This window comes from Varroa destructor, unplaced genomic scaffold (assembly GCF_002443255.2).
Source record: "Varroa destructor unplaced genomic scaffold, Vdes_3.0 BEIS01000006.1, whole genome shotgun sequence".
Taxonomy (NCBI): domain Eukaryota; kingdom Metazoa; phylum Arthropoda; class Arachnida; order Mesostigmata; family Varroidae; genus Varroa; species Varroa destructor.
Window position 1 is genome coordinate 26,573,967 of NW_019211459.1, and position 20,695 is coordinate 26,594,661.

The 20,695-nt window shown below is 44.2% G+C and overlaps 1 protein-coding gene across 7 annotated transcripts in view; it reads right to left on the reverse strand.

Moving 5' to 3' along the window:
- Positions 1-20,695, reverse strand: part of LOC111253545 (calcium-independent protein kinase C-like) — a 34,430-nt gene that overhangs the window by 12,687 nt on the left and 1,048 nt on the right. Inside the window, exon 2 of one of the 7 annotated variants that reach the window (XM_086993549.1) lies at positions 14,387-18,838. The exons of 1 other annotated variant lie outside the window; for it this stretch is intronic. In XM_086993549.1, coding sequence (XP_086849675.1) covers positions 14,387-14,590 — 204 coding nt within the window. In that variant the 5' untranslated portion in view covers positions 14,591-18,838. Of the gene's footprint in view, positions 1-4,091; positions 4,177-4,322; positions 4,734-4,789; positions 4,975-14,386; positions 19,053-20,695 lie in introns of those variants that run through there. 5 more of the 7 variants (XM_022813090.2, XM_086993551.1, XM_086993552.1 and 2 more) reach the window with 5 other exon arrangements.

Below are 20,695 nucleotides of genomic sequence, written 5' to 3' on the forward strand. Positions count from 1 at the left end.
TATATATATTTGTTATTTAATCGAGTTATTATGAAGATAAGTGCTGAATAACTTTCTAATGGGAATAATAGTAGTACTAGCAGCAGTTCATTGGGTAGTAGTTGTAAAGCTCTAATGTACTGTTGATTACAAGCACCCCGCAGGCCATCATTCAAACATACGTACAATGATCATATATATAGAGCGAGAAACGATTGGCAAAAATAACGGTGGCGTCGAGGGAGTACGTTGCGTTTAAGTACATTACTGTTTAAGGAGACAGGCGTATAAGGCCTTCGAATATGAAAACGAATACAAGCATAACCATCAGTAACAATTAGTAACTGTAGATTTATAAATGGCAGCCTTTGCGCGCCTGGCACGGTACCTTGGGCACCACCTAATTGTTTTGATATAGAGGTGATTTATTTTCACGATAAGGCAAGCGGAGGAACCGGAGCGCAAAACGAGTTAAGTAAGTGAAGCAGTTGTCCGTGCTTCGAGGTCAGTTGGTGTATTCTTGCCTCGTACGATCCCACAACATTTTTCTCCGCTCGGGCTTGACGTAATGTTAATTCATGTCATGCGGAGGGAACACGTAGACTTAGAGATCGCGTGCTCTCTGTGACCGGCAACTCTTCAAATATCGCGTTTTAGCTTCTTGACGGAGCAGTCTCTCCGGCAACTATTACTCCCTAATTATGAGTAATTGCAATCCAAGGTGGATGCCTTTTTGCAGAGCTTCTATGAAAGTTCACGTATGAAATAGTCTGAATTCATACACCTGTACGCGGAGATAAGAGGGCCCCATAGTAAGCCTTGCCACAGATACGTTTTTAACGCTGATCGGGGACTTACCATAGGAAATGAAAATTTCCCACATGGTGCCCGTCTACCATCCCGCTTGATGATAAATTGGGTAAATTGTTTTGGGCTTCTATTTAAAAGCTTCATGCGGTCTATCCGGCTTTACTTGCCTCTATATTGTTAGTATCTGGTACTGAAAAATTAACACGATATCATTCTAAGTAGTCTGAAGCGCAGCTATTGCCTTTACTTAATCCACATGCATACGTTGATTCTGAAGATCGTATTAGCAGACGCATCTCTTTGTTGCTAGGTGTATTTAAAATCCATTGAAAAAGACATTATTGTGTAAACAATATGACAATATGCTACTCTATCCGCTTGACTTTGATCCTGTGCTTTATTGCAAAAAGATCGATGGTTACTCGATTAAGTTTCATTTGCTCATAGTAACCAAAAATTTTATGTACGCAAGTCAACAACACAACATCCCGAACCACTACGTCATGTGGATTGTAAGATTTCCTAAATGTGCTAAACATGGTCGCAAGGGTCACCAAGCGACAAAACGTCTGTCACAGCGTCTACCGCAGCTGGAACACCGGCATGTGTCATCAGGTCCATGGGGATCTGGCTTCCTGCAGAGTCTATGGTGGAAGCCATGCTCAGCAAAGCAAATGACAACACGTCTGTTCGACTGGCTCTTCCCTTTCCAGTCGTTATTCCTCATTGCTCTCTACGAATTTTTTTCTTCGAGTTCCTAGGATTGGTCTTAAAGGCTGTTGTTGCTACGAGCTCAAAGCAGCCGACGATGCCGGTCTTCGGGCAGCAGCAGCGAGTCGGATAGGATATACGAACGCGATTTCGTCCCAGAGCTCTTTTGAGGGAGGACACCACCCAATTGTACAAGGTTCTCCACTGTAAGATCTTCCTCCCGGCGATTGACTGAACAAGTTAAGACGATTGTGCTGGACGAGCGATGAGTCGATTTGATCACTTAAGTGTCTAACACTTCCTTTCAATACGTGCGCAGTGAAACCTGTGCCTTTTGTGGGAAAGAGCAACCCCAGGTACGATTCACCTAGGCAAGGGGTGATATATTAGGTGCTTGCGGTTACTGTTGTGCCTGCCTTCGTTAATTGCATCGTCTTCTTTTTGGATAAATCTGTGATGGCCACCCGGGGCCGGGTTAAGCCTCGCTGCACTTGAACCTTATTTGACCGGTATATCAAAAAGTTGCTTGCATACAAGATGACTTCGACTTATTTCCTCTGCCCTCTTATTTGATCAGAGAGACCCTTCAGCAGCATGGAGAATAAGAATGGACCTAGGTCTCCTAGTGGCTGGAGTGCATTTAGCAGATTTTAAAGTATAGGTAGGTTATATATAGAACATTTGTATAGTTCATGCGCCCGCGGAAAATTACGTGAAGACTCTCTCTTGGCTAAAGCACAGCCCTTCTAGCGGGAATGCTGGCAAAATATTGGAAGACAGCAAATGTAAATGATCTATAGCGCTGTTGATCAAGCCTCAATATGTGGTGATCGGTTAGGATATCTGTAAAAAATCTCGCTGTTCTTAAAGTGTTTAAAGCTGCGGCGATGATTCAACGAAACAATGAGTTTTCTTCCTACATTCATTATTATCGTTTACGCAATGGCACTACCTTGTCTGTCTTTAGCATGGAATGCCAACGCAAATCAGATACATTATAAATCGAATTACGAACCATTTGTCATCATAGTCAAGACACCTTATGGTTAGATATATATACATAGTCTCCCGATAGTCGTGACCATTAGCCTGCTGCGAGCACTATAATACGTATGATCCCTGCGCCATGTGGCTATTACTGCGTGCCCAGCCACCGTCAACGAGTCAGGACCTAGTCTTGGTTTTCGTGATTGTTGTTGTAATGCCGGCAGCAGCGGCAGAGATGATAGCGGTAGTAATGCTAGCCAACAGAACGGGACCTAGAGAGCAAGCGGGCCTGCTAGCAGACAAACGACCGACCGGGGCGGCAGGCTATGTCTGTGCGGCATGCATGCAGAAGCACTGTTAGCAGGTAGTGAAAGGTACAGTAGAGTAGGCATCATTTGCACTCGAACTCCTCGGTCCTCGGCCTGGACCACTACATCATCATGATCACTGGAGCAGCTGCTGCCATTGGTTCGACTGGGCGCCAGAGGCAACAGCGAGCGTTCGGTTCCTTTGGCTTCTATCCCAGGAGGCTACATCCATTGTCAGGATAATAGCAATAGCCACAGCTAATTAAACAACTGCACGTTGTGGTGCTATTGCTGCAGTCGCTACCACTGGTTTTCAGGACAACGGGAAGCTGCAAGAACCTTAAGGCGAATCCATGGCGGGGCAAAGATGAGGTAAATGGAGGATGGGAACAAGAAACAGACTGTGCGAGAACCCGCTGGCATTGTCCTCGTGTTTGTCCCAACACTTTGATGAGCGGGTATCAAAAAAGGGGTCACAACAAACCCCCCAAAGCCGAGGTCATGTTTGAGAGTTTTTTTTTTTACTGCGCCTTTCGTTGCTTTCGCCTCAGCCCCATTGTAGCCTTGCCTATCCTGCATGACTGGCTACCCGTCTGCCTTTTCCTGTAGTATCTATGCCCACCTGTGTACCTGTTTCTATTGCCATAGTGTCAGCTTTCTAGGGCCTGTCGCCACTACTAACACTCCATATATCCTCCTCTCTGCTACCCATCTTTATAATTAACCATTATTGCCCCCCTAGCAGTGGTTTGTCGCCCTGGTGTTTCCGTGCAGTGGCTAAACCTCTTCTTATTCAGATGCGCTTCTACAGATGTGCGGTCTTTCTGTCCCACAGCCTCTCCTTCTATCGTACACACATCCATATACTACGGCCATGCACAAACAACAAGGGCGCACATATGAACGAGACATGCTCAAAGACAAGATCAAGCGCGCAAGAATCTATAGTTGGTGGCTGCTTGGCGGCAATCGATGCTGTTGTTAGGGCTATGGCCGTGTGACAGGATGGCTTGATGGGTCGCTGCTCCGTGGCTTTAGGCCCGCGAGCCGTCCGGCCTACGGCGTCCAGTCGAGCCAACCTCTGCTAGGCGGCTGTCAGGGAAGCAGGCCTTGCTAGAGAGCGGTCGAAAGAAGAAAAAGAAGCGGCGAAGGCGGGCATCTCGGGCTCAGGTTAACCATCTATCGCCCTAACAACTTACATATCAACCTATTTTTATGGTCACACTATGAATGCAGTAACGGCCTGTCGATTCACCACTAACACTACCGTGGCCGTTGTATGAGCGTACGAATTACCAGAATTGCCGGAACCTACACGGACACCGAGGACGGAACGCCGCACTCCTGTCCTGACACTGTCGATCATACTTGCGATTTCTACTACTACTACTACTACCTGCAAGAGTAGTGAATACTGGTGGGTAGCAAAAGCGCCACCGATCCACTCGCCTATGCCGGAAAGCTGTAGACTATGGCATTCTAAACCACATTATTATTACTACACGCTATTGGTGCTGTTAACGTCACCATTATTGGCAGTAGCAGTAGCGACAATGGCGGCGGAGGCGGCAGAAGGCGTAACGACGACCGATAGCGCAATAACCAGCTCCCGCCGATCACAAGCGATAGCCAGACACGACGAATTCCCAGTTATTGATGTTGCCGTTGGTGAACGTATTGGTAGTGCCAATGTCATGTTCAGCTTAAAACACCTAAAATCGCGGCACCCAAGATCCAAAAGCAAACAGTCCGTCCGTACGTACGTACGCACGCATACATGCACACATCCGCGCTATCTTGTATTAAAATGGACACAATGGAAATGTGTGTGCGCATAAAAAAGAGGACAACGGCAGTAGCTCGGCAGATGTATGTTTGTATGCACCTGTCCATGCGCATGGACATATGCGTGCTAGAAAATTCTGTTGTATGGACAAATAGCCTACAGAACTGGCACAACCGCAGGGTAGCACCACTGTCGCTAATATACATACAATTGAGTGCATCGAGGCAAAACAGCAAAGCAGCGTGGGGAAGGAAACGATCAAGAGCGCCACTTTTCGGCTGGTTCTTGCCGGTGATCGCTAACCCTTCGCAATCGCAGAAGCATGGACCGATGGTCCATTTTGGCTAGCGCTACTGCTGCTACTGTAGCTGCCTGTTGTTCCTATTGCGCTGGTTGCGTTCGCCGACAGTCACCGCTAAATAGTTGATGTCGTTCATTGGCTTCGCTCACTCTCGACACACACAATCTCTATACTATTAGAGACGCAATGACTAATGCATGCAGGGTACAGTACCCCGCCACGATAAATGGTATAGTTTGTCTGTCGCGCGCCTTCTCTCCTTCTTCCTATATCTTTGTCTGTTCTCGATACCATCAGCGATGGATGTGTCTTGCTGCTCGATGAGTCGCTCGCTTCCCGAGACGGAAGGCGACAGGCACCGCGCTGCTGCTGAGAGTAGATCGACGCCGGCTTCAATGGACCGCCGTGAACACCATTGGTCAATGGGTTGTTACCCAACTCAGACGGGTCTAAGTCAGCAGAGTAATACAGGAAATATCAGGCCTTTTGGCCACCTTCGATTAACTGTATTCTAGTTTAGAGACAGCAGCGCAGTGACAATACGACAACGATTGGAACAGAAGCAGGCTAAAGTCAGTGTAATGACAAAGAAACCGTGACATTTTTCCCCACGAAGGCTTCTCCAATTTGCAGCAATATACGAGTATAGCAGCTACATGCATACGTACTGACGCTCCCGTTTAGGCTTTCCGTTTATGATACACTTGTTGATTGGCAGTAGATCACGCGATCCGATATTTATTTCGATAACCAAAAATATCGTATCCTGTATAGCTTCATTTACTGTTTTTCAATAAACTAGCTACGGTTTATAACAAATAATAAATACTCCGCAGCAGATGTACGTTGAGTTAAAGTATGTATGCTTGAATTTCGCGTCGTTCCACATATTGCACGCGAGAACGTTGAACGATGGAACCGGGACTTCTAATCATCGCGATCTAGGAAAATCGATATTATGGGTAACGTACACAATTTACGACCAACTAACTAATAGTGTACAAAACTTACCTTCAATCGCTCGACTTGAAATCATATACGTTTATAACCACAACATTTCCTGATAGTGTTGGCTGTGCCTTAATTTGTATGAGAACATTGCGTGCTCGTATCTACCTGTCGCTTTAGTAACGCTAACAGATTCTGTCACTGGAATTGCTTGACAGATGAAAGATTGTTGACAAATACACAGACGCACCTAAACGGTAACCTTTGAAGATCATTTGCTAAGGAAAGATACGAACATTTATACCAACAACGATAGTGCTAACTAGAAGAAATCCTAATCGGGACGTGGTAGTCCTCACTGAAGCTTTCGTTCGAACTGAGCGAAATGGTTAGAATGCTAGAATAAAATAAGATCAGACTAGAGTTACTAAATTGACTTATATCATAAACAACATCCAGAACATCCGAAATGACAGCTATCCATTACCGTAACAAGCAAATGCCGTCATCGTCGTTGTCCTCGTCTTCGTTGCCATTATCGTCAACGTCGGCCCGTCATAATCAACAATTGGATCAGGACAGAAAGCGTGTGATCAGATAAGCGAGACGATGTTCGCAGAACGAACGCATGCTTGCAAATATCCTCAAAAAAAAATATGGCTGTTATAATAAGTGAATACCTATTCGTGGATGAGATAAATTATGTCTTTACAGCCGATGTATTGAAGCACCAACATATGACGGCTGTCAGTCACACCCCGTCGATTATAGTATCGTGTTTTGACACCGCGGCACCGTGGCGCTTTAATGGCGCGACTTTTCGCAGCACCGAGGACCCGTAGAGAATCAGTCGGTACGATACAACGCTGGCATCTGTTCCGTGAAATATTTCTTCGATTTTTTTGCAAATACTAGAAATGGCATTATTGGCGGCCATGCTTATTTAATATAACCAGTATCTATTGCGATTGCAGTTTCGATTCTGAACTTAAACCACTCACGAAGGCATTTTTTCGTTATGCCGCAAACGTCTTTTAATATTAACTATGCATCTAACGATGTTGGTGAAGATACACTCGTTGAATGGTCGTTAGGATACACCTCACACAAAACAAATTCTAGCGGTATTGAACCTTGAGCTAATAGCAGGCCATGTATTCTAAAATACATACAAAAGATCGAATCGGCCAAAAAATTTAAGAGGTGCAAAAAATCGTTTGAGGATAAGGTGTTGCAGCTCATAATTGTCAATTGATAGTCTTCTTTCCAAGACAGCCGTTAATTTCTGTATCAAGAACACAAATGTATCAACAATGGCTTTTAAGCCATGTTGATGAATTTTCTAGCTTTTTAAATTTTGACCTTACTGAGGAGTCTTCATGTTCTTCTTGGAAAAATCGTCCTCGGAATTTTCTGAACCCTCACGATAACGGGCAGTAACGTAAATCGCTATTTTCAAGAAAAAAAAAATGAAGTTTTCAGCTTTGATGAAGATTTGTTCAGTGTGAAAAGACTGGATTATAGCTGATCTTCGTTTAAGTTCTACAAGCGAGACAACGAGCTTGTTGCTGGGTTTTAAAAAGAATTGGCTTTTGTCTGTTTCTAATTGTAGCGAATCCAGGGATGCCCGTGCGATAAGTAGCCCCTCCAAGCTTTCCTCATCTTAAACGCATCATCTCATATATATAGATGTATTCTGATGGACCCCCTGTGGATCTTACAATTTTTTGTTTCCAAGTCATGAATAGTTTAGCTCAGTAGCGGCAATAGCTCAGTAACAATGATGTCACTCCCAGCCGTAAAAAAACCGTTTCCATTGTATCATGGATATTAGAAGGTATTTCAAACAATGTGAAGAAGTTAAGGTTAGTATGGTTAAAGGAGAAACTAGGTAATGTAACTGAAAGAGAAAAAAGTGGCCGAGCGGAAATGGTTAATCCACATAAGCCTGGGGGAGTTTTCACAGAATAGGTAGTTTCAAGTAAAGTTTTCCATCGCTCAACTTTAACTGACCCGAAAACGGCAGCGTTACTTATTGCTTAGATTTAAGTTAAGGGGACCCTCACTCGGATTAGTTTCTCTACTGTACTTCGTAAAAGATCAGCTATAATACTCGAGCAAAACGTATGTTCGAATAACAAATTTATTATCACCATTATTATTTATTATGCAAATGGAAGCATATTACACGGTCAAGTACGAGTAAATGAATGGAAATATTCATAAGCTATAATTTTAAAGGCTACGATTAAGACAGATTTGAAGAATCTGCACACTTATCATTACTGATCAGCCTCTCCCCTCTTCTTCCTTTAGAATGCAGAGAAGTGTCTACATCTACTTTGGCTAGAATCTTTGGACTCATTGTGAACGGTCGAATACATATAATCAGATGCATATGCACCTCCATCATCAGAAGAAAAATACCATTGCGGCTAGGAGCTATTGTGGGTGTCGGAGGGGCCTGCAAAATGAATGGAACTCGAATTACGCATAGGTTCACCGGTATGTCTAACACGTTCACCTAAATTCGAGTCTAAACTCCATGTTTAAAGACGTATCAAAGTATGCTATTTTTAAGGTAGAGTTCAGGTTCAAGTTCAAGTGTGTGTATGAGTCGTGGGTATCGCTGAGCAGTATGCCGTCGCACCCTTACAAAGAAGTGATTTGACTAAGTCACCATTGATACCAATATATGTTGACGTTTCATAACGTCCTCAAAGTTGCAAACGCTGTAGGCTTCATCATTGAAAAAATCATTGTCTACGAAAAAATAAGCAGTTTTAATGAATGATTAGGTATTACTTTGTGTTAATGGAAATTTACATATGGTGCACCGATTCCAAGTAGAGGTACTGGGAAATTTGAATTCGCAATAAGCCACGACTCGTAATAAGCCTTTAGGATACGCCCCCTCATGGCTTCGTCGTCTACGGGAGCTACAATTAGCAGTGTCGCCGTCCAGAGACACAGGCATTATGTGCTAGTAAACCTATTTTCTTGCGTCGCGACCGGCCGACTTTCTGGCAAACATTGTCATCACGCTGAAGGCTAAGCACGTCGACGGTAGCAGTGCACTATCTGACCGATCTCTTTCGCGGTTGTTTTCAGTACACACAGTTTCAACTTGAGCTTTAGCTTCCATAAGGAAGAAAACATAGAGGGCCCAATATATTAAATGGGGTCTCATATTAAAGGTTTTCATTCCAGCTTCTCGTCGATGGTCATCCCTCGAAGGTGCCTACTGTAAAAACGTAGCCAATATAGATGTGCTATCTTCGTGGCCTGTATCACAAAGCGAAAGGCCTATTTCAGTATGTAGTGAACATGTTTGGGTCACTGAATCATGTAAGATTACATGATACTACTTTCGTTAAAGCGACCGTAATTGAATTAAATTGGGAAGATATGTGAAGACACTTTTAGTATGATCCTATTCGTAAACGGCATAACCTTCCGGTCAGGCAACGTTATAATTTTGTTCCGAATATTACTATGCCGAAAAATTATATCATTTTTTTTTGTTTAGCTACGACAAGCTGCTACATCTTCTGCCACATCATAAAAATGGCTTACTGTTGTTAGTTTGCTACACAGATAGTTTACCATTGCATTAAAAGACGATGCCAACCGAATGGATTCCCAATGCGAACCTGAAGCCATTTATACTGTTGCCGTAATAACGTTATATAATAATAATAATAATAATAATAATAATAATAGTCAACTCAAAATGTGCGAACTAATTGTTCTACTCGTTTGTTTTTGTTATTGTGTCGCTGCTGATAATTTACCAGTTGTCATATCCTGGCTAAGACCGTCCTCACTTTAATCATCATCGTAATGAAAGGACGCTCTGAGTAGCTAAAATAAATAAAGCGAAAAAAGGAACAAATAATATTATTCATTCTAGGAAGATATTACAAACAAATAGTCTGAACTGACTTAAACGGTTGCCATATACTTAGCGATGCCCTGCTTTTAGACATAATCAAAGAAGAAGAAAGAGATGTTGCAGAAAGCCACATTTTGCTTATTGCTCGTAAGTTGCAACATGCAATCGACTTCATTCCTGTTGAAAAGCTTTTTTCAATGTTTCGAGGCCGCCTGACAGCAGGGAATCTCGGATACTCCTAGTTGTGTTTAATGTATATGCGCTTTCCTGACCGGTGTTTTTGCCTTTATCTATTGCACCTCGTTTACAGCCAATAATCAATTCTATCTAATTTGGTTCAGTATATCGCTATGACGCATCGGTCTAGCTTCATGCGGTACGGAGGCATATCCAAAATAGATATTCAGGTATTAGCTTTGGGGTCAGCCAGACTTGGACAAAGCCCGGTGCGTTCCAATCAGAACAACACTAAGGCTTCTCCTTTTAAGGTAATCGACAATTTGGCTCATCAACGCGGCGGAGCTGGCCTTAACTAACTCGAGTGGGGGTTTAGTGTAAAGTGGGGGAGGGCGGCTTGATGGGGGTTGGTTATGAGTTCGATTGTGTGCCCAATGGATTAACTTAGGTCAGTGATACAGAATTACACAATTACGCAATGGTTAGCTAAGGTAAAAAACCGACAACAATATTACTTGACAAGTAAACAGTAGTAAGCGTGCATACTATACTCTAAGGCGCGTCACGAGATAATTATACCTATCTCAATGACGTCGGTGCATTTTATTATTATTATCTGTTTTACCTAAAAAAAGTGTCAGTGGTAATATTTGAACCTGTGATTAGCAATACAAGTTAACGGCATAAATTACACATCGGTGGTTCGTAAACGCTTTTGAAACTGTCTGGTTTATTCAGCTACGTACGTCCCAGTGGTAATGCGACTATTGACGAAAATAAACAGACTGAGTGCCACACGAAGCGACGCGGTCAGCGACTCGTGTCGGACCTTCCGACAACCTCCAGCTTCACAACGAAACGCGAAGTCTACGATGTCCTCAAATCATGTTCATATTATCGATTGGAATAAGTGTCTCGCCATTGTCACAGGATATGTTTGTTCTCGCAATGGAGGATTTCTCAAAAGAATTAGAACAAAAATGCAATGCCTCCTCAATAGTGGGGTTCCGCATCTTTGAGCAGTCTCAGGAATTTGGAATCGAAGTTCATCTATGCGTACACATATACAAATGTACGAACAGACATAGACACGTGCGCTACCAAGGAAATGGAATATTTCCACGACCCATTAGGCGGGACCTTCGGTAGAAAAAATACGATGCCTCTCGCCGCTTGCCATTAGCTATTATACTTTGGCAACAACTGATCAATTAAGTTGTTGTTTGCACAATTATCTAATGAGCCCGGTGGCTTGAAATGATTTAAGCATTTGACCGTGTCAGTATGCACGACCCCATTAACCGGCAACCCCATTCAATGTTGTTTTTACGCACTGCTGCTTGTAGGTAAGTATTTAATATTATTGCTGTTCTTATTATCCAGTCCTATTCCGGTTCTATTGGACAACTCAGATCTGCTTTGATAGTCAATGCACATACGTCCTATAGTGTTGTCATATAGTTCAAGTAAATCCAAAAAGCATTCGCTTCGGCCATTGTACCTGTATCAGTAGTGCTCGTATTATAGGCGGCCATTTAATTTGGCCCCGACATGGTGGTCGATTTTGTGGATATTTTGATCTCTGTATAATGATCGTCGCAAGCATCTATGTATCATCATCGAAGGAGCAGGTCTTTGCTCTGGCTTTGTGAAAGGATGGGCAAAAGAAACGTTTTGAAGACAGCGCAAGTCACAAATGCCCCCTATTGCTACTGCTATCATTAAGGATCTCCAGCCTTTTAGATGACCTCCTACGTAGTAGAACCATTTCACCGACTGTTCTTCGTATCTGCTTGTATTGAACCCGCTGCTAACTTCCCTACGTTGGTTCTGAGGGCCAGAGCTTTCACGAACGCAATGTTGTTTATCATATACTGCTTCACCATCAACATAATCATCATTTGTTGGTGCTGCTACTGCTGCTGGGCACTGTTCTTCTTGTTATTGCGATGTGTTTATATTGAAAGAGAGAAAAACAAAATAGAATGCAGGTGATTGAAACACAGGCAAAGCCCAGAGCTAGCCCAAAGCCGATGCTACGTTTCAATATCAGAACGTAAGTCTCAAGATTTTCTTGTTAAAAAAAACTCAACCTCGATACCGCGTTGGTCATATAGTCCGTATTCTAGTTAGTAGATCAACCAAATACTAATCATGTCGTGTACCCTAATGCGGTCTTCAGTTTCTGCACAGGCAAAAGCAAACTTCTGTCAAAAGGCGTCCTCATCATTCAACTCTGCATTCCCTAAACAATTATTAGCTAAACAGGGAAATTGTCAATAAGTATTTTCATGTTTTTACATATTTACGTAAGCGGAGCTCTTTACGTACATTCAATGCAATCTTTCCTTAAAAAAAATAATAAGCTAACCTGATCACAAAAGTTATTTAAAGAAATTATTCGTTATCCAATATTATAGACGAAATTTTAGCCTCGGCAACATGATTTCAGGACTCAAACGGCAAGTTTCTCTTATGTTCTGAGTCACATAAAAAAGAATCATTTTTATTTAGCACAGCTAAAAATGAAGCAAGTAATACTGCAATGTATACAGAAGCATGGTTTTTATCGGTGCAGATTTCCTCAGGTTCAATTTCACTATAGCACAGTCTGATAAGCGTGAAAGCCGCAACTTCTATTTACGGATACTGAGGAAGATTATTTTTTTTTTAGTACAATGAAAATTAGAGAGACGATTGAAGATAAAACTCCGCATTTGACAACACTGCTTATGATTCAAAGCTATCAGCGAATAATCCCAATGATTAGCCATTTATGTCAGTGAACGATCAGCACTAGGCTAAAATGCTGACGCAATAATCCGCAACAGTCCTTCTTCAAAGTACAACAATTCTTCACTGTTAGATAAGATCTGTTTCAGTCGCATTTTTGAATCAATTAGATCAAAGGTAGTACAGGGAACAAGCAGCAACCCTGCGTGCGTGAGAGATTTCGAAATAATTATTGTTACTTTAAGGTAGCCGTCTCGCGGGCAAATTGAACGAAAAATCGAACTATTAACATCGCTCAAGTTCTATAACCTAGCCTTAAAGAAACAAGGTAGGTAGGTAGGTAGGTAGGTAGGTAGGTAGGTAGATAGGTAGCTATAAGTTCGCGAACACGTCACCGAGTCCGAATGACGGAGCTATGAAATAAATGTAATCATCGCTTAGTAATATGAAATTGGAAGGACGGCTTTCAAGGACTCTCCTACAGTAAGTACTCGTTCGTGGCTATTTTTGTCATACACATCAAAAAAGGCTATACTTCAGTGTTATGACAACAATAAAAACTCGCGATTGATTTGTTTTTTTCAAGTGAAAGATCCATGAAGATAATAGTCAGTTGGCATCATAATTTTCTCTGGCTTGACGAAACAATATTGTTTGTAATATATGGACCCGTTATGGCCCAAAGCGGATCTTATTTTACAGATTTCTGGAAGATAACAGCCTTTAAAATTTAATACATTTGGGTAAAATAAACAAAGAAAGGCCTGTTGTTTATTATATTTACGCAGCGAGCAAGTAAATATAGAGGAAAGTTACTAAAAAGGGCTGGCATCGATCTCTTTCGACTGTAGCTATAATAACGCTTTTTTTAAATCGCCAAAATAGCTTTTCTCAAGCAAAACTGCTCTGAATTATTCTATTTGACGCTGTTCAGGTTAGAATATATATATATATATATATATATATATATGTATATATTCTAACCTGAAGCTCTGACGCTTAATATGAGTTGTATAAATTAGAAAGAGAGACATTTTTCTCTCGGTCTAATAACAGCAGACGAAGCACAATATCTAAATTGCAAACGACTTCCCGATCGGTAGACCGCACTTGAATGGTGTGACCATGTTGATGTATGCTTGTTTTTGTTTCGTCAATAGAATATAGCTTCTCTCATTGGGGCTTGGAACGACCGCAACGGTTTTGGTTTCCGTGCCTTCTTTCCACTTAGACCTAATTCGGATGAGCGGAAAATAATTTATGCATAGTGAAAAATTTTATTATATATGTGTATATGCTTTTTTCAATGGACGGTCGGCAATCGTATGAGCTGATGTATGGTATTAAGTTTGAATATGCTCTCATAGGGATCTCAAAAGCTTGTTGTCCAACAGTGACGGAATACGTACAATGCATTGACAAACTGAAGCGTGATATTCTCCGAAAATCTTATCAATGAATAAGCTAGTAAGAGATTGGATTGATTAATATCGACTTAATTAGTGAAACGTGGGTCCAGCATTGCCTTTGAATGTTTTCTCATTTCTAACAACTTGTGCTCGTACATAATTCGCAGACGACGAGGTTACGAGACACAATATAATTGGTAAAAGGCGCACGGTTATATGCAGTTTTATGCAGAGCGATGATAGTAATATATGCTAATGCTTCAACAAAGTTATGAGAGTAAGAACATACGATCTATGAAGCTACTTTTGCATATGTGACCCAAATACGGCTTTCGTACGTACCTCATTCCAAACGGGTTTTAAGGTCCGCTGTTTCGTCGTAGATTTGCAGACGAGCTCATCATCGATATTGATCGTCACGTACGGATCGATGGTGCTTTGGCTTTTGCCGAGCGCCAGCGCCGCCGGGTGGCGCGTGGTCAGATCTGTCGGCTTCAGGTCGACAGCTTCAACCAATTTCACCTTGATAATTCCGCTGAACGGCATTATGAATGAGATGGGCCGGCTTTCCAATCGACACCAACAAACTGGCCAAGTCGAGCGTCGGCCGAATAAACGCGACCCCCTGTAGCGGTGGCGCTAGTGGTTAACACGCTGTAGTATGAAGAAGCGACCGACGTCTTGCCGTACGTTGACTAGTCCTTCCCAGGTTAAACAACTTGCAATTGTAGTGGTAGTGGTGCCAGCTGGGGTATCCTTTTTTTCGTTTTTATTGTCTAGTTGTGCTTATTGCCCTTGTTGTTGTGGTTGTTGTTGTAGTAGTAGTTGTAATATTGTGTTTATTAAAATTTATTGTTATCAGGATTATCCTCTATGCTTGGGCCGATATCACTCATGATATTCCTTACGCTACTTCAAAAAGCGATACTTCACTCTTATAACTAGAAGGATTTACTCGCTTCGGAGCGTCGCGAATAAAAATAACACAACTCTCTTAGCACACTCTGTCTAACACTTATTAGCATGCACGCACTGTGGTGGACAAGCACGCGCTAACAGCGTTTCCACGCTGTCGTAACACGTCGCTGATCAGATCTAACAGGGGAACGCAGGCTTTGCAGAGAACAACCCCACCGCCGAGGGGTAGTCAGCGAGGCACCGTGCCACTGGCGATCGGGTCACTCACTTGTGGCTTCGGTGATTTAACGCCGAGAGGCCGTGTGTTCGCTACTTCTACCGTTGTCCTTGCCTTTCTCCTCCCCTGTGCTTGCCTGTCTGTCTCGCGTCCAGCCCTTCTGCGCGGCCTGTCACGAGCCCGAGTCAGGCATGTCTTGATCGGTACCTTCTGCACAAGGCCAGATCCTGATAATGAACTAGATAGAGGACGAGCCAGATCGATTAACCGACACACGCACACGAAGTGGCACAACACAAATAAATTTCCTTCCGCTTTTTACTATTTCTTGTCCGCTGTCAGGACACCGAATGAGGAATCGGCTATGCACCTTGTTTCCGTAATAGCTTTACTAGACAATTGAACAGAGTGGCTTTCTTGGACTCTTCCCTGCGATGCACCGTTTCAGTTGCCCATTAAATCTCTTCTATGAATAATGGTGATGGCGTTGCTTGCTTTGGTGGCTATACTTGGAGTGCCAGCATACTCAAAATGATGACGAAAATAAGGCAAAGGACGATCATTTTGAGAGATTTGAATACTACTCAAAATCAATAGCTTAGTCCGCATACGGCCTAATGCGGCTGAGGTATGCTTGAAAGTATCAACGATGTGTAGAAGCAAAGGAATCCGAAACAGTTTTCCTAAGGTTTGTGCTAAGCGTTGAATTTCGTGCGACTTTCGAGCTAGTTACACACCCGCCCACCCACAGAGATGCACCGTATCGTAACGCACAGAAGACTCATCTGCCCTTTGAATATCAGGCAATAGCTATTCGAACGTTTATAGGCGATTCGATGAGTGTTCGATAACTGAATTGGGCCTTCGATAGCGAATTTAATGATACCTAGTACAGGACACAATGAGTTAAGTACGAGATCATTTTCGGCGAATTATCATTCATTTTATGGATACTTCTGATGGTAGCGCGAGCTTTGTTGCAGATCTCCAGTCTCCTTGCCTAGTAAAAATCCACAGGCCTTCCTCACCGCGTCGAAGCTAATCCCACTCCCACAATAAAGTTGATTGTTTGCTTGACTTGTTGCGTTCCTTCGAGCAATACTAGATAAACGCTCGTGATAATTTACTACGAGATACAATAGGTACTAGTGGCCCAGTATGTGGCTGACATAAAAAGGAAGATCGACCGCTGGCTTCCAATGGCTTGAGATTGCGAGAAAAGAACTATCTGTTCCTGATTTTAGCTTTCCCCCTCTTGTTCTCTCTCTAACACACCGTTGCTTTCTATTTCCTCTGTTTATCTTCCACACCGTCTTCTTCTCGTTGCTTTTTGGATAGCGTCTCAATGACGATGACTACAACGACGTCGACGTCGCCACCTGTATCTATGAATTAAGGTAGTCTCTGAGCTCGTGCTACGCCTGATGCTATTACAGTCGCTTTGATGGCCGACTGCTGGCAGCCGCAGGCGGGAAAAAGTTTGCCAATTGTCGGCGGTAGAAGCGGCTGCGCTCGTGGCAATGATGGTAGAAGCAGCGTTGACGATAATGCAGAGCCTCGCGCCGCGCGTATGTGGACGGCTGGTTGTGGCGCACGACTGATCAATCAGAGCGGTCTGCTGCGCGGTTGGCGTCTGATCCGATTCGATGTCTAGTTTCGATCCACAATACCATCAGCACGGCAATTTCGACAACATCAAAATTCGATAAGCCGATAGATTTTTTGATTGGCGAATAATAATGATGACGGAGAAGACGGGGTCTGTTGATGAACACGAACACTGGCGAGAACATTCACTGACTCATTTATTAACTAACTGATTGACTGACTAACTGCAATCAGCCAGCAAAACATGGTCACTCGCTCGCTCGTTTACCAGCAGCAGCAGCAGCAATGCGATAGCGGCAATCGGAGGCTACTAGCGCAGCAGGTTAGGTCAGACGGTCGTCTCAGGCACCAGCACAGGCAGACCAATCAGACATACTGAGGAGCTGGCACACTCGCACGCCACGGTTAGTGTTTCCTACTACACTCTCACTTGGTACGTCGTAGATATTAGAAGCTATTAGCAGCACGAGTGGTTGTTCAGCTCTGAAATTGAGTTCTTTTTATTCTGATCAGGGTCAGTAGACACTCGGACTCGGCAGGACCGTGGCACCGTTCGTTGTGGGACTGTTGTTGCTGCTGCTGCTGCTGCTGCCTGTGGAGTAGGCGGTAGGTCGGTGGCCCGCAGTGGCTTCCTGCTGCTGCTGCTGCTGCTGCTGCTGCTGCTGCTGCTACTGCTGCTGCTGCTGCTGCTGCAGAGGGGGGACAGCCGGGGGAGATCGTCGCTGGTTCTCTTCTCGTAGAGCCTCGTCGGCGATGGCTGCTACTGCTATGTCTGCGGCGGCTCACGTTAAACGGCAAGTCATTTCCGCCAGCAGTGGTCATGGCTGAAGCTGAACAGGACATTGGAACATCATTGTGCGCTCGGACTGAAATCACCTGCCGCCAGCACTACTACTGCCACCAGCTGCCGTCGTTCGCTGATGCTAGCTATCTAGTTTGCTTGATTACACGTTGATTGTGGCGTTGATTTTGAGCTCGATCACCGTCGCCACTGCTCTCTCGGTGTCGGAGTTTCGACTGGTAGTAGCAGCGGCAGCAGCAGCAGCAGCATTTAGTCGCTCGCGTAGACACCACCACGAGCAGCAGCAGCAGCAGCAGCAACGCCACCACTCTCTCGTAGCCACAGCAGAGAAGAAGAGAAGAGCAGGACAGAACAAAACACTCACAGCACAGCAATAGCACTCGCGCTCTCGCGGGCTCACTTCACAACACGTCTCGCTCAGTGGTAGAGCACAGCCAACTTGAGAACCTCTTGGAGTGGGCGCAGTTGGTTAGGAACCCACCAGGGGGAGCTGGCGGCGCGTTTAGCGACCGGCGGCTGGTCTCTCGCAGCAATCTCCCTCCTGGTGCCGCCCTATAGCGTCCTGCTCTCATCCCAGCAAACACCTACAGCGACGGCGGCGGCAGCGGCGGCGGCAGTAGCAGCAGCAGATTCACACATCACATACGTATAAAACGAAGGTGCGCACATACCACGACGGCGAACGAGGGCACGCACTCAGACAGCAGCAGAGCACAGCAACTAGGTCAGTCCGTCCACCTCCGAGCAGCAGATCCCAACACGGTCCCAATCAGCGATCACCGACAAAGAGAGAGGAGCAAGGAGCTAGCGCCGGGCGAACGGGGCTTCCGCTGCTGCTTTCCTTTTCCTTCAGTCCTGTCCTGCCTACTCTCTTTCCCTCTTTTGTCACCGACTTCTTTTTTAGGTCTGTCTCCGTCTGTTCAGCAGCGGCGGCGGCAACGGCGGCAACGGCGGCAGCAGCGGGCAAGCAAGCAAGCCTAGTAGGGCATAGCACTTCGCGCAGCAGACAAAATAGAGGCAGTAGCGCTTTTTGCACAGCCCCACCGTAGATTGAGTAGCCGACCAGCCAATTGTTCGTTCCCTCAATCGTTCGTTCGCCGTTGGGTTCGTGCATCTCCATCTGTCTGTCCGACCGCCTGTTGGCCTGTCTGTTCTGACGCCCGACCGCCCTCGCGCCCTTCTGGCGGAGGCGCCTTCGCTTGTTATCTCGTTCCTTCCGCGCACGGCCTCGCTCACTCTCGACGACTCACTTATTGTCCAACAACAACAACAACAACCACGTCAACGAATTAATAACCCATCATCGAAGGGGGCGGGGGGTTCAACGACGGATTACTGATGCAACGACTGTTGAGCGATTGACAAACTTCTCGGATACCTGGATCTCGTAGGTTCATGTCGTGTCAATTGCCGCGGAAGCAGCGTGAGGCGCAGCCGGCAAAGCCGATTCACAACAACGGCGGCTGCGTAGTAGTAGCAACAGTTATCGTATTAACAGTATCAATAACCTGGCTATTTTTGCAAAAGTAACATTGGTAAAGAACAAAATAAACTCTGAAAGTTAAAGAAATGAGCTCGGTCGAGTCCAGCTTGCCAAGTTGCTTTGTAGGCCAGGTTCAAGTGGACAAAGCGCACCAAAGCTGTTTAACAATATAAACTTCACACGAGTATATAGGAATAACACCAGAGAGCAAAAATAAATTCATTGTAATTCGTTCGTAATTATCGTTGTGATTAAAAAAAAGGCGCACAAGCGATATATGTAGACAAGGCGTAAAAGATGTCGCTTCATAGTTGAGTCTTTCAACGGAAGAAGCTAATACTGAAACATATAGTTGTCAAACGCAATCAGCAAAACAACCAGAACGCTGTAAACAGTTTGCGACAGTTCATCTTACCTGATATGAGCGCGTTACGATTTTGGACTAAATGATAGTACATCAAAGGGCAACAGCCCAACTGCTCCGTCTTATCTATGCCTTGGGTTGTCGTTTCGTCCGCGCCTTACTCACATTAATGAGAACTTGCTAGTTCTACCTTTAGGACATTTGACCATGAAAGTTGTACTTTGTTCTAAAATGTACCCGTTAGTCTTATTCGAAAACAAACGCATAAAATAATTAAAAGCTATGCAGCCTGACTGAACTGGGTCTAAAGAAGCCCTTGATAATTTCATGAGTATGAGCATGAGCATGAGAACGTCGTAGGTATTCGGCAGGACGAGAGTCATGCTATTCTATAGTCGAATTAAGAAACGTGTCAAGTGAGCGTTCGCTACCGTGCTGTGGGAAAATTTACCTTATTTAGTAGGGAGATCATTTGGAAACTTGAAAATATGTACGCTAATCATCTGCGAATACAGCAGCGGATGCGAAAATATTTAGTGGGAAAAAAGGACGACTTGGTCATCGTTTTCGGCGCCCTCTAGTGGCCATTCCCGATTTCTATATTGGGTTCCCTGATTCCAATACAGATTGAAAGCGATTAGAAAAAACTGCGTCCCAATCCCGCGCGAAACAGCTTAATGAAGAAGGCCTCTGCTGTACTGGGTTAAGATTGTTCGCAAATTCCGAAAGGGATACAAGCAAGCGAATTTTGCATAGTCTAGTTTGCGTTGTCTAAATCCTCTTGGGTACAGAGCAGCAGTAACTCTATCTATTTGGGTGTCCAACATCCATGCTAGAATTGGTTATATGTCAGTTCGGCGTTCACTCTTCAGTACCTGCAACTTTGCACGTTACTCAAGTGGCTGTTCCACAAAAACTGTGGAGGTAACTCTTGAAGAAAAGTTCTGCTACCCCATTCTCTCAACAAGCGGAATGGTGGAGGCCAGTCCCAGCGACCATGAGCAAATGGGTTGTTTACGTGACAAACAAACTAGCTACATATATGGCTCAAAGACGAAGCTAAATTTGGAGCAGCAATGACGCTGATTAGCTAAATGAGACAGAGTGATCTACGTCTACTCCTGAATCGCTTTGATATCCTAAAAGCTTTCTGAGTACTTTTGGATTGATCCGAAACAATGTGTTGAGGAACAAACGACCGCTGCGCTTAGGAATTCTATAAAAATACAATTTACTTTGAGACTACTAAAGTGTCGATG